At 36.8% G+C, this 13,617-nt stretch overlaps 1 protein-coding gene across 1 annotated transcript in view; it reads right to left on the minus strand.

The window, feature by feature from the left end:
• Positions 1-13,617, minus strand: part of CPS1 (carbamoyl-phosphate synthase 1) — a 122,904-nt gene that overhangs the window by 21,235 nt on the left and 88,052 nt on the right. The window contains exons 26-29 of the mRNA XM_029932930.1: positions 7,432-7,626; positions 6,943-7,010; positions 4,923-4,998; positions 2,007-2,084 (exon numbers count right to left, since the gene is read on the minus strand). Of these exons, the coding sequence (XP_029788790.1) occupies positions 2,007-2,084; positions 4,923-4,998; positions 6,943-7,010; positions 7,432-7,626 (417 nt within the window). The remainder of the gene's footprint in view (positions 1-2,006; positions 2,085-4,922; positions 4,999-6,942; positions 7,011-7,431; positions 7,627-13,617) is intronic.

The raw sequence follows: 13,617 nt of genomic DNA on the forward strand, positions 1-13,617 counted from the left end.
ATATTAAAAAATTGAAATTTGAGAAAGAAGGGAAGCAACAGGAAATTATTCTTGTATTCTCTTAGGGTAAGGAAACTAAGACAATACAAGAAGAAAAAACCCAAGTGCATGTGACTACTGTATGGCCGACTCAGGATTTTCAACCCTTATCTGACACATTCCAAAGTTTATGGTCTCAGTCACCATAACCTGAATGTTAATAGTATGTGTATCTTTGGGAAATGATAAAGCTAACTGTGGGGGAGAATAATTGGGTAACTGTAAAAGACAAATAAATTACAGACATGATTTGTTTATCAGAATTATAAATGACTTAAAGCAGAGTAACATTTGAGGCTCCTGCCATCACTTACAAGCCCTGTGACCTGGGCAAGGTACTTTATCTTGTAGCCTTGGTTTCTGATAAGACAGTGCTAACAATGGTATCTCTCACAGAATGTTTGTAAGGATAAGAACAAACACATATTCAGTATTTGAAATTATATTTAGTGCATAGTAAGCATTTGGTTTTTTTTATAGTATCTAGAAATGGGGAGACAATACTCCCACTGATCTCTGAAAAAATCATAATATAGCTGAAGTACTATGTCCATATCCGAGTGACTCTTCAAAACGTATGTGAATAACCTGGAACACTTCCAAAAGAAGGAGTCCAGGCTGATAAGCAATGGTTGATGTCTGAGTGAAGCTTAGGTTAAGCGCATATCTTAGCAAATTGGAGCCAAATCAGACCAACAGACCAGCATTACTTTACCAGCACAATATTTGAAAAAAACACAAACGTCTCTAGGCCAGTCTAAAGACAGGCCACTTTGACTCTGGTATGATTACATCCCTCTTACATTATACCTATATATTAAATACTTAAAATGTTGAAAGGGAGAAAGAGTAACCATATGCTCTACAACTCTGTAGGCCAGAAGGTCAGTAACAAAGGAATTATAGGGAAGCAGACTTCATTTCAAAAGAAGGGAAACATGAGATGTCCATATATATATGACATCTTTCAACCTGACAACTTTCTGTGCTCTGTGTAACCAAAGGTATTAAGCAGAAAACAGGTGACCATTTTCTGGCAATGCTGTGAAGAAGGAGAAGGGTACTTAAACTCAGGACTGTATGATTCTGCGGTATGAAGTCATCATTACTGTATATATGTGTGTGTGTGTGTATATATATATATATCAGCATATGTTTTATATATGTGTATATGTGTTGAGCTGCTAATCTAGAAGACAAAAAAGCCAAAAAGAAGATTTAACATTTTCAATAGTGTTTTGAAGTATCTACAAAGTAGAAAAATGAAGGAAAACTTTTTATTTTTCATTAAAGCAAATAAAATCACATGGACTCCCTAAAACGTAACTTCCTGTATTTCAGGATAAATCATAAGTGCCTTATTAGTACACCAGGCAAACTAAAGGAAAGTGTTCTTCACATCTTCATTTTTCCCTGAAGTTGGAGGCATTCATCGTGTTAGCAATACAAGATGTGATTTGGTAAACTAATTTTATGTTATTATCCCTTATCCACCCCACTCTGTTGAGTTTTGTCTTTATTAATGCAATAAAAAGGTGGAGGCTGGGAAATCAAGAGAGGAGAAAAATGAGGGATTCAATTAGGAACTTCAGAAAGCAAAGTATTGGATGTTTTTATAATACTTGTTGAAACATAAAAGGAAATCCACAGACAAAAGAAAATGAGAGAGAAACATCTATCAAGAAGAATGATGAGTACATGATGATAATTAATTTTGAATATCATCAAAGAGGAATTCTAATAGTTTAAAATACAGGCTATACGATTCCCATGACACATCAACTAAATTGTCAGTGAATTTGAAAATTTTGTTGGACTGAGCAGCTTGTCCACTGTTATTAGAGGCATGTTCAGTAGAAATCATGACCTCTAATCTGTGTTGTGTAAAAATCACTAAGGAAAAAAACAAAACAAAACAAAACTTGATAGGAAGGCAGAAATCGAGGGTGTAAGGATCAAGCACTTACTCTTCCGTCTTTGCCAACAGCATCCATTTCTACTTCCCGGGCCCCCTCGATAAACTTTGTCAGCACCACTGGGTGTTCCTGTCACCAAGGAAAACAGGACAGAACCTTTAGCTGACATCATGTGTATAGTGTTAAGTAAAAATTGTAATATTTGCAAAAATATTAATGGCAAACATATTACACAAACTCATTAGCCAATTTGGTAAGAACAAGGTCATTCTGTGTCTTCAGTGAGGCAGATGGTCTTTCTTCAATTTAACGTGAATTTAACGTGAATTTAACGCGAGTGCTGAAATTTCAAATACAGACTTTTAAGTGAGTGAGAGAAAAGAGGTGGCTAAGGAGAGGGTCCAATGGGGGTTTCCTTTTCGTTTTCAGGGTTATGAATATCTTTCTACTTAATATATATATTTATATGTTTTATATATATATATATATATTTGGTTCAAGTTCTTTCTCTCTCCTACACTCATCTTTTCCAAGCACTGCAGTGTCCTTAATCAGTTCTCTCCAGGGGACTGGAAAGAACTTAGAAGGAGAATCTCATTTTTTGGTTGAGGTTTTGTTAGGTCAAAAGTGGCATCCATTACTTGAAATTGACATGCCCTAAACCATTTCTAATGTGCAGCATTTACAACATTTCACTTTATTAATCTTAAAATGTCCTTCCATTCTCAACTGTTTTGGACCCTTCGCATGCTCAAAGTTCTCCCCATTCTCGGCTCTTCCATGACAGTGCAGTGAAGGCCTCCACACCTGGACAACTGCTTGCTTTTTCCAGACTAAATGAAGAGGTTACTGAAGTGCTCCGGGGCTCAGGTATCTCCTCTCCTCTTTGCTCTAGGAACCAGCAAGCTCACCACTTGTTTGCTTATCAGACCCAGCTGTCACCTGTCTCCTTGCCTCTCTTCCCCGCATGCACCCCCCCTTCTCTCCACACCTTCATCTACTCCTCCATCATGTTTGGTGCCCTAGCCACACTTAACAGTTCCTGGAAACCCCAAGCTCTTTCTCAGCTTTGAATCTTTGCCTTACTGTACTTTCTTCCAGTTCACACCCACAATGTAAACTTTTCATCCAGTTGATTCTAACTCAACCATTTTAAATTAATTTTTAAAAAGCCCTTTATTAGGGATGGACCCCAACACATTTACTCTTCCTCAGTATCTTGTATTTTTGTATTGCAATGCTTATGATATTTAGTTGTAATTATTTGAAGTCTGATGTCTCTAGTAAAGAGAGTCTCCTGTGAGAGAAGACTGTATCTCTCTTTGTATGAATGTAGTCCCGATACTGAGAACAATGCCATTATATAGCAGGTGGTAAACATGAATGAATACATAAATAGAAGAAAGATTAATAGGAACTGGTTTTATTCTAGGTTCACTGAAGTGAGTATTCCAGATTCTGCTGTAGTTTGATGGGAATCCTTGAACCAGAATGCACTCAGTCAGGACATCTCCATTATAAAACTTTGGTCCAGTGTGTGTTCCATCAATATGCTAGCAGCAAAATACATTGTTTAAAAATATTCTATGAATAGAGGTCCTATAAGATCCAGTGTTCCAGGCAGAAATGGGGGGACACCTGTCTCATCACTCACATGAGACCAGCTGGCTCGAACTGGTTCCTCAAAAGGGGAATTTGCCTGGACCCTTGCAGGAAGACAGACAGAGAAAAAGTGTCTTGCTCTGAAGCACATTAATGAAAACTGGCCCAGTGGAGATTCTCTCTTAAGCTATCAACTTTCACACTGAATCAAAATCTATTTGGTTTTCTTTTTTTCTCTTTGTCTTTCTCACCCTTTATCCTTAGCTACTTTCTTTACTGTTCCAATGTCCTTGGGGAACAACCACCATACAGAAAGGAGATCTGGCTTCATGAGCAGAAAAGTCCATGCTCTCCCTTCCTCTTTGAAATGCTTCAGACTTTACTCTTCAGCTTCCTCCAAATTCTACTTGCCAAACATCAAACTCTTCTCTATGAGTTGTGTGCATGCTCTCTCTCTCTTTCTTTTTTTAAGAAAACCAACAAGCTTTGAAAGCTTTTAAAAGGAAAGCATTACTTTCATCCTTTACAGTACAAGGCCTGTAGATCAATAACCCTACTGGGTAAATCTTAAATGAATCATACCGAGGTAATGCCAAGGGAGAAAATAAAAGCTGAAGAGCAATGGAGGAAGTTGGTTAAATCATGACAAAATTATAAACATTTTTATTACTGGCAAATGGAATGTACCAAAATGAAAAAATATCAATAGGTGAGCAAAAGGGTTTACTATTAAAATTGCAGTGTTGGGGCACCTGGGTAGCTCAGTTGGTTGAGGATCTGACTCTTGATATCAGCTCAGGCCATGATCTCACAGTTCGTGGGATAGAGCCTTGTGTTGGGCTCCATGCTGGGATACTGCTTGGGGTTGTCTCTCTCCCTCTCTCTCTCTGCCCCTCCCCTACTCATGCTCTCAAAATAAATAAATAAACATTTTAAAAATTAAAAAAAATTGTAAGGTTGACTAAGGCAAAGTTTCTCCAAGTGTGAAAATTAAAAATCAGGAAAGCTTTCACTGATAAATAATGAGCTTGGTTGGCCAGTCCTTGAGGCAGGGCACTCTAGGGATAAATTGACCAGAATCTAACTTACAAACAGTCAAGAACATTTATCAAGACTCACTCCTGGAGTCTAAAACCATATAAATATTGTAATCAAATATCACTGGTCTTCTTCTTTCACTAACCCTAAGGATCTAAATACAGTTAAATGCATTTGAGTTTTCTTGTTTCCATATATAGGAGACCACTGGGTAGGAAATAAAAAGTAAAACCAGCCTAACATAGTGTGGAAAGAAAAACATATGAAATAAGGTATAAGGTAGCAACTAATAGAAATAAAAGTCACTAGAAGGAAATCAGACACTACCTGTGAGACTCTAGTGGCCTCCTCTAGGAATTTTTTCATCTCATCTTCAGAGAATACTACATTCATGGCTGACCCACTGGAAAGGAGAGGAGGACAAGTTAGTTTCTTTCATCACTTTGGAAGTAAAGCATGCTGGTATTGATTGCTCCTCAGAACTGTTGCAGGCAACCTCTGGGTCCATTCTGGACTAAGAACTTGCTGTTTTCTTTTTTTTTTCTTCCAAAATTGAGACTTTACTGGATTTAATCATCAGAATAATCAACAAGAGTCACCCAAATTGGGGGTGAAAGCTGTGATAATGTCCAAAGAGAACCACACAGCTCTAGAGATGGCAGTAACCCAATGTTTGTCCTTTCTGATTCTGTGTTTTCACTCTGCTGCCTCCAGGAGATTCATAAACATTAAGAACATTCATCTCAGAATCTAGCAATTCTAACCCTGTTTCTTCCGAGCTCATTGCTAATGGCTGATCTTACCCGCAGGTCTGCTGTCAAAGCATGTCATTCTACCACCAACCAGGTTATAAAAGAATAAAATGTTTTAGTAACATTTGCAAATATAATGTACGGTACCTGACTGAAAGGTATTCAACTGTGTCCTTCTCACTATTGAGATTCTCACTATTGTCATTCTTGAGAAAGAATGCTGATATCAATTTATGCTGAATTTTGATATTTTCTTTTTTTATTTTTTAATGTTTATTTATTTTTTGAGAGAGAAACAGAGTCCTGGGGGGGGGGGGAGAGAGAGAGAAGGAGAGACAGAGAGAGAGAGAGAGAAAGAGAGAGAGAGAGAGAGAGGGTCTGAAGCAGGCTCCAGGTTCTGAGCTGTCAGCATAGAGCCCAACATGGGGCTCAAACTCATGGGCTGGGAAATCATGACCTGAGCTGAAGTCGGAACTTTAACCGGCTGAGCCACCCAGGTGCCCCGAATTTTAATATTTTCAAAGTGAGATGGGAAGGGAGGAAAGAAAGAGGAATAAGAGAAGGGGAAAAAATAAGGAAGAAAAACACTACTTTCCACTTCTTTTTAAAAAGTAGCATTTTCTTTACCTTTTCTACTCTATTACAAATTTTTGCATAAAGAGCTTTCAATGTCTATTCAAGACCGGAAGTCTAAGGCACTAACATTGATAATTCACAGTATAGGAAACTAGAACAAAGAGATAGATTGTGGAGATGACAAAGTCAGAGCTGTTTTCTCCAGCCCTCCCTTAAGTGTCTGGGTGTCATTTAAACTAACTTACATTAATCCCTCAAAGAAGTACTACTTGACTGATTTACACAAAATGCCATTTAAATAAAAAGGAAAGTTTTCCACCTCATTTCAAATTTTTCATTATTTTAAAGGATCCCATCTCAGATTCCATTTACACTTTCAGATGGTGCACAGCAAATTGTATTTCTCTTATTATCTCTGGTTCAGTGAAGTCGTTGCTTACATGTGGTAACATTTGAAGAGAGGAAGTGATAATTCACAACTTCTCCTTTGATGATAGAACTTCGTTTCAAAGTCTAATATAAAAGATCCTCACTGTCCATGTCCCTCACCATTACAATTTATCTATTAAAAAGGGTGCTCTCAAAAATTCAAAAGTTCAGACCAGAGGCACCATTGGGAGGGGCTGACGACAGATAAGCTGCTGTTTCTGCAAACTAGAAAACAGATATTGGAGACAGAGAGCCCAGGTTTGTTTTGGTTTGGTTTTGCTTTTTAGGTTTTTTTTTCTTAATTGTTCTCTTCTCTAATGTAAAACTCTTCCTCCCTCAGTTGAGCAAGGAGATGCCCTAAGTCCTGTTTCTAAGATGAAGGACGAGAGACTCTCACTGCCACCCGGTGGGGCAAACGCAGTCAACTGAAGGACAGTGCATAGGTCTTCCGTCTGGCCATGTTGGTTTGGGGATTGTGGATGGATTTACAAATTGCACACATTCAAAGCCAAGTGCTATTGGCATACAGCATGTAGTTCTCTATCTTCTGAGTTTTAAATCATTACTTTGGGAGAAAAAAAATGTGTTACCTCAATACATAGGAAGGTCTCAGCAAGCAGGGGTAGCCCACAGACTTCGCGAATTCCACTGCCTCATTCTGATTGATAGAAATGACAACAACAAAATGCACGAATGGTTTAAAAGACGCAATAGCTCTGCAGGAAGATATCTTTAGAACAAGTGGTAACACAACTCTTTTTATTCTTTCTCTCAAAAGACACCATTAAAATGCAAATTGGACATTCGCAATATATAAAATTCCTAGTCTCTAATTCTATATATCAAATCTAGTTCAAAAATAGTTTGAAAGTCTTTCATTGTCTGAATCTTAATGAGAATCCTCCTACCAATTTGTAACCAGCATTTAACCGCAATCATGGAAATATACCAACTTTAAAGTAAAGTCGCTAAGCACATTGGCGGCTCTCTGCCCTGCAGTTAACATCTACAGTAGTTAACATTCAAGCTACAACTCTTCAAAAGTGAGCATTAAAACACACACGTGTTTCTCTCCTTACCAAAGTGTTAACAGCTTTCCAGGGTGCCTGAGCCACCTTCAGCTCATCCAAGACAGCTGAGAAGACGGAGCGATCCTCTGCTCTGTCAATCTGCAGAGGGCTCGTGCCCATGATCTTGACACCGTTCTTGTATAGAGGGACCGCCAGGTTGTTTGGAATCTGACCCCCAACTGATATGATGCAGCCACCGCATGCCTGTTAAAGACACCCACAGTAACTTCACCATGAATGAACAACCGCCTTTGTTTCCCTACTGATATTGCTTAACATGTTGTAATATTTTCATTTCTCCCATCAATGAATAATATTAAGTTACGCCACAGAGATAAACAAACTTGGTTCTTACTTTCCAGGTGTTCATAGGCTTAAATCTATGGAAGAGTTACACACAGTTACACATGATTAACATATCAGACTTCCACACAACTACACATGAATGTGTGACATTTACATGCATGATGATTAGAGAAAGGAAATCAGGCCAATTAATATTTTCACCATGTACTCTACACTGTAGCCAAGTGTTCCTTGGACTACTGCTGTAATTTCCTAATTGGACATAGATATCTCCTTCTAACACTTCTCCTGTTCCCCTGCACCCCAGCCTTTCACATTCAGATTAATTATCCCACAAAACTGCTTCACCAAGTTACTCCTATACTTGCTTTCTCCAAAGTTTCCCTTTGCCTAAAGGACAAAGTGTAAACTCATCCCCATCAATGGGGCAATTATAATTCTCCAGCTTGACCACCGGGAAGGGAAGGAAAACTAAAACATGCAGAGGGAGACAAACCATAAGAGACTCTTAAATACAGAGAAAAAAATGAGAACTGATGGGGATGGGGGTTGGGAGGGTAGGGAAAATGGTAATGAGCATTGAGAAGGGCACTTGTTGGGATGAGCACTGGGTAATTATGGTAAGTGATGAAATCATGAGACACTACTCCTGAATCCAAAGCTACACTGTATGTTAGTGAACTTGACAATAAATTAAATTAAATTAAAATAAAATAAAATAAATTAAATTAAAACATTAAAAAAAGACTCTCTAGCTTTATCTGTCTTCATTATTCTCCTCACCAAGAAGACCTCCTACTCAATGTCCCCATCTATTTGCACTCCCACTTGCAAGCATTCTGCCCCACTTAACCTTCCCTGCCTTTGCTTCTTTTCTCCTTTTGTCTTCTCCCTTACCTAAACTCTACCCTGGGCACCTGGGTGGCTTAGTCAGTTGAGCATCCGGCTTCAGCTCAGGCCATAATCTTTTTTTTTTTTTTAATTTTTAAATATTTTATGGGCACCTGGGTGGCTTGGCTGGTTAAGTGTCCAACTTAGGCTCACTCATAAGCTCACAGTTTGTGGGTTCAAGCCCCGCGTCAGGCTCTGTGCTGACAGCTAGCTCAGTGTCTGGAGCCTGTCTTCAAATTCTGTGTCTTCCTCTCTCTCTGACCCTCCCCTGCTCACACTGTCTCTCTTGCTCTCAAAAATAAATGAAACACTAAAAAGATAAATATATAAACTCTACCCAATCTCTCCACTAAGTCCAGTCTAAATCCTACCTCCCATTTTTACATCCTCTATCTTTTACTGCCACCTTGGCACCTGTCTACAGTACCCAACAACTGATTTTAGTTCCTGTTTCCTTACTATCTGCCTAACAAGCAGTCTCTGAATCTTTAACCTTAATCTCCTATGAGCAGTCAAAACTTCAAAAAAAAATTTAAGTTAAAAGTCCTTTCCCATATTAGTTCCCTCTATGAAACTCTGACCAGGCTTCATGTCTGTAAAATTAGGATAATAATAGCTATTAGCTTCACAAGGTCACTAGAGAAGTTAAATAAGATAATAAACATTAAAGGCCTCACACATTATAAGTGCATAAATAAGACGCTGCTATTAATATTAGAAAATACTATTATATTTGAATGGCCATTTATCTTGACATAATTTGTATTTGCCTTAATAATCTAATGAATATTAGAAGTGCTGAAATAATTGATATGGACCAAATGTATTTTATCATTATTTGAAATTAGTCTGAAATACTCTTAAAAGGGGATAAAGCTAATTTTTCTTTGATGAGAGAAATTATAGTATTGCCTAAGCAAATACCCTGCAATTGAGTGCTTAAATGCATTGTAAACAGTATGGAAAACAGCAATCCACAGTTCTGCATATTTATAAGTGCACTTAAGCTTCTTTTATCATTTTTATGTTCAATATATATCTTTGCAGAACCTTTAAGAAGATTTAATCTTTGCACTATAATAATATTTTATTTGCTTATTATTTTCAGTTTATTAGCAGAGTTAATATTTTACAGGCTTAAAACCTAATTCCTCAATTAAATGCATACAAAAAGTTTGTTACTTGACAGACTTCAAAAATAATTTCTAAAATTAAAAAAACGAAGCACTAACCTATGAGCAAAAATTGGAATACAATGCACTAAATAGGAACTCAAATTTGAGTGAGAAGTCTTTAATTAATAAATACACCAATATTTTTCAAAATGCTCTATGAAATTGATTTTTATTTTTCAATAAATTACCAACTTTCAAAAGTTGTAAAATAAACTGTTACTATTCATTGAGGATATTACTTTATGCCCTGACCATCCGTTTTGACCTTCACTGTATCCCTCTGAGACAGTCACTCCTCTCCCCATTTTACAGCTCAAGAAACTAAGGCTCAGCGAGGCTGAAATGACCTGCCCATATATCTTATCTACCGAACACAAAGCAGCACTAGAACTCAGTTCTTTACATGCTGTAAAGCAGCTATGCTTAATCAATAAACCAAACCTTTGAATCTTGAGCTAACTCTATTTTTCGGCCTGGTTTCAAAGATGGTTAATGTTAGGGGACATAAGGGGAACTATTTCTAAAACATTCTTTTTGAAAAGTAGTAGAAAAACATTGTCTGTAAAACCATATTCTCATCATTGACTCCAGAAGTAAAGATCATCACTGGAAAGGCAAACACAACCACGGAATGTGTTACAGTAATGGTATAGTGTACATTTTGCCCACACAGCAAAAGGAGCTCAGTAAAAGAGAACATGTTTGTAGGATGAAGTTAATATAGGACAGTTTTGCGGAAGAATTCTATCTTAAACTGGCCCCCAACCCCAAGCACAGAACTAGCAGGGGCTTAGGGAGAAAAACTTGGTATCTCACATGGGTAAATCAGCATTATTATCATAATTGTTTAAGCCAAAATAGTTTTAAATAACCCACAGAAATAAAATATTCTAAAATTCAGATATTTCACAGATTTCTGAATACTTCAGGCCGAAAATAATTCCAGTAGGGTCCCAAAGTTCCATTGACCTTACTTAGATTTGTTTGTATCTTTTTACTCAGTTTAGTTTCCTGTTTGTTTGTTTTTTAACTTGATTACCACTAAGCTAAGGCAACACCACACAAAAAGATCCCTGAAATAGTATTCAAGCTGCAATAACCCCACAAGTATATTTTTAGTACTTTGGTTTGTCCTTATTTTTATAGGCCAATTAAATGCTATATTATAGACAGAATGTAAGAGAGAAAATTTATCTAACAGAAACAGCATCTAATTCATTAAAAGAGAGCCCTGATTTTTGTAATTTCATGTATTATCTCTAATTTACAAATCTCTGCTCTTAGTACATCTGTCTATGAGATTGATCATGCTTTATTATTATAGTATTTCACAGTTTAGTAAAAATTTTTCAACACTTTAGGTAGACCCTTAAGATTATATTTAATAACATTTCAATCAAATGCTAGGAATGAAACCCAGTTACATTTAGAGTCATGCATTGCCTAATGGGTTTTGTCTATAATTAATTAATGTCTGTCATTCATTCATTTAAGTCAGATTGTCTTACAGAGGTACCATTGTATAGGTACCCATATAGAATCAGATGTTAAAAGTAGAACAACTTTCTCATTAATCAGAGTACATTTTTATGGGGTATGATCCAGTGAATTATTCATTGTAAAAGCAAGAAAAATGATTTAAGTAGGACTCAAACTAGATAGCAATATCATAAGGTGTCAGGTATATTGCCTGGCATTTTTAGACTCCATCTGGTTTTTAATGAACAAATTGAAAAATGAGAAATGGATCTTATATGGGGCTGGGGTGTAGAAGAAAATTAATGCTCATTTATATAACTTTTCAAACAATAAGTTTCCAAAGGAAAAAAAGGTACTATGAAGTTTAGACAGGATCTATGTGATTCTTATTCATTGCTATGGCCTGGGAAGATTATTATATAATACATCCCTGGGAAAAAGATTTAATAATAGATCTAATAAAAGAGAAGCACAGTGTTGCAACTTCTATGAACAATGTAATAATTTTCAACTCATATACCTCAAAAAACTTAAGAACATCCTTTCCTTATAACAAATGTCCTAACCCAAACTGTGAACGAGGCAAAATACCAAATCCAACCCTTGTAGTAAGCAGACACCAACTTCTCAACTTTCTTGACACTTCCCCACACTCAACTCTAAAATTAAAAAAAAAAATCAAAATGCAGATTTCTTCTCAGGGAGCAGAACCCATGAGCACAATCACAAGGAATAAATTACTTAAGTTTAAAGGTTTGTTCTTTATAAAGTATAAAAAATGTCTGCAGCCAAAAGAATACATCACTGTAACATTTTCTACTAAAAAAATAAGAACAGGTAGGAAGGAGATTTTAGCACACCTAGGATCCCTCTCACTCCACCTCTAATCAAGACTTCTTTCCCTTTTTTTAAGTAGGCTCCACACATAATATGGGGTTTGAACTCATGACCCCGAGATCAAGAATGCATGCTCTACAGACTGAACCAGACTGCTTTACTCACAGTCACTTTTCTGACTCCTCTTTATGTTTGCTTTACAAGTGCTTCCTTGTTACCATGGAAATAGCCTTGGTCCTGAACTAGACCAAGAGTCCTGGACCAGGAGACCCATCATTATTTCTATCATCCTATACAGTTATGTATACTTGGGAAGGCTATTGCCCTTCTAAAGTGACTCAAATGTGTGCTTTCAATAAGTTTAGAATAGCTTCCAATTTTCAGTAGATGTACTACTGAAGATCTCAGTACCTTCAGCATTACTAGAGGCATGCAAGTTTGGATTACTGCAGTCTCCTAGAGATTGGGAGGATACATACAACAACTTCATAGAAGGAAACAGATGTATGATATGTGTATACAATAATAAAATCTGTCTTGTGAGATACTCTAACAAATACATCAATGGTATATGGTTCTTATATTCTCCAATATAACATTTAAAAAATATAGTACCACTATAAATGCCAATTAGCTTCAAAGAAGGGCCAATTTATCTTTTACCATCATACTGAATTCAGTTATTATAAAAGGATCTCATTAATATCCATGTAAAACTGTATCCGAAGGCAGTTGTAGAATTTTTTAATCTTTCCTTAAAACATTTTACAGGAAATAATTAATTATGTGTAAAATGCCTGCTGTGATTCCTGTAATCCTTGTTAATATGTTTTAAATAATTATGTATTTTTCACATATTTATGTTATGAAACCCAGTTTTATTCTAATGTCTTGAAGGGATTTGGTTTTATAGCTCTCTATCCTGCTTAACTTGGTATTTAAGAGGTACTCAAGAGGGGCACCTGGGTGGCTCAGTCTGTTAAGCATCTGACTTCAGCTCAGGTCATGATCTCATGGTTTGTGGGTTTGAGCCCCACATTAGGCTCTGTGCTGACAGCTAGCTCAGAGCCTGGAGCCTATCCTCAGATTCTGTGTCTCCCTCTCTCTCTGACCCTCCCCTGCTGTTCATGTTGTCTCTCTCTCTCTCTCTCTCTCTCTCTCTCTTTCTCTCTCTCAAAAATAAATAAAGCATTTAAAAATAATGATAAAATAAATAAGTAAAAGGTACTAAACAAATATCTATAGAATGCACTTGTTTTGATCCCCACCTGAAATGAATCTTAAGTAATTATTAGAAAAAACGTGCCACACACCCACAAAACAAATAACCCAGTGAAGAAATGGGCAGAAGACATGAACAGACACTTCTCCAAAGAGGACATCCAGATGGCCTACAGGCACATGAAACGATGCTCAACATCACTCATCATCAGGGAAACACAAATCAAAACCACACTGAGATACCACCTCACACCAGTCAGAGTGGCTAAAATGAACAAATCAAGAG

The sequence above is a fragment of the Suricata suricatta genome, chromosome 3, assembly GCF_006229205.1.
Source record: "Suricata suricatta isolate VVHF042 chromosome 3, meerkat_22Aug2017_6uvM2_HiC, whole genome shotgun sequence".
Lineage (NCBI taxonomy): Eukaryota > Metazoa > Chordata > Mammalia > Carnivora > Herpestidae > Suricata > Suricata suricatta.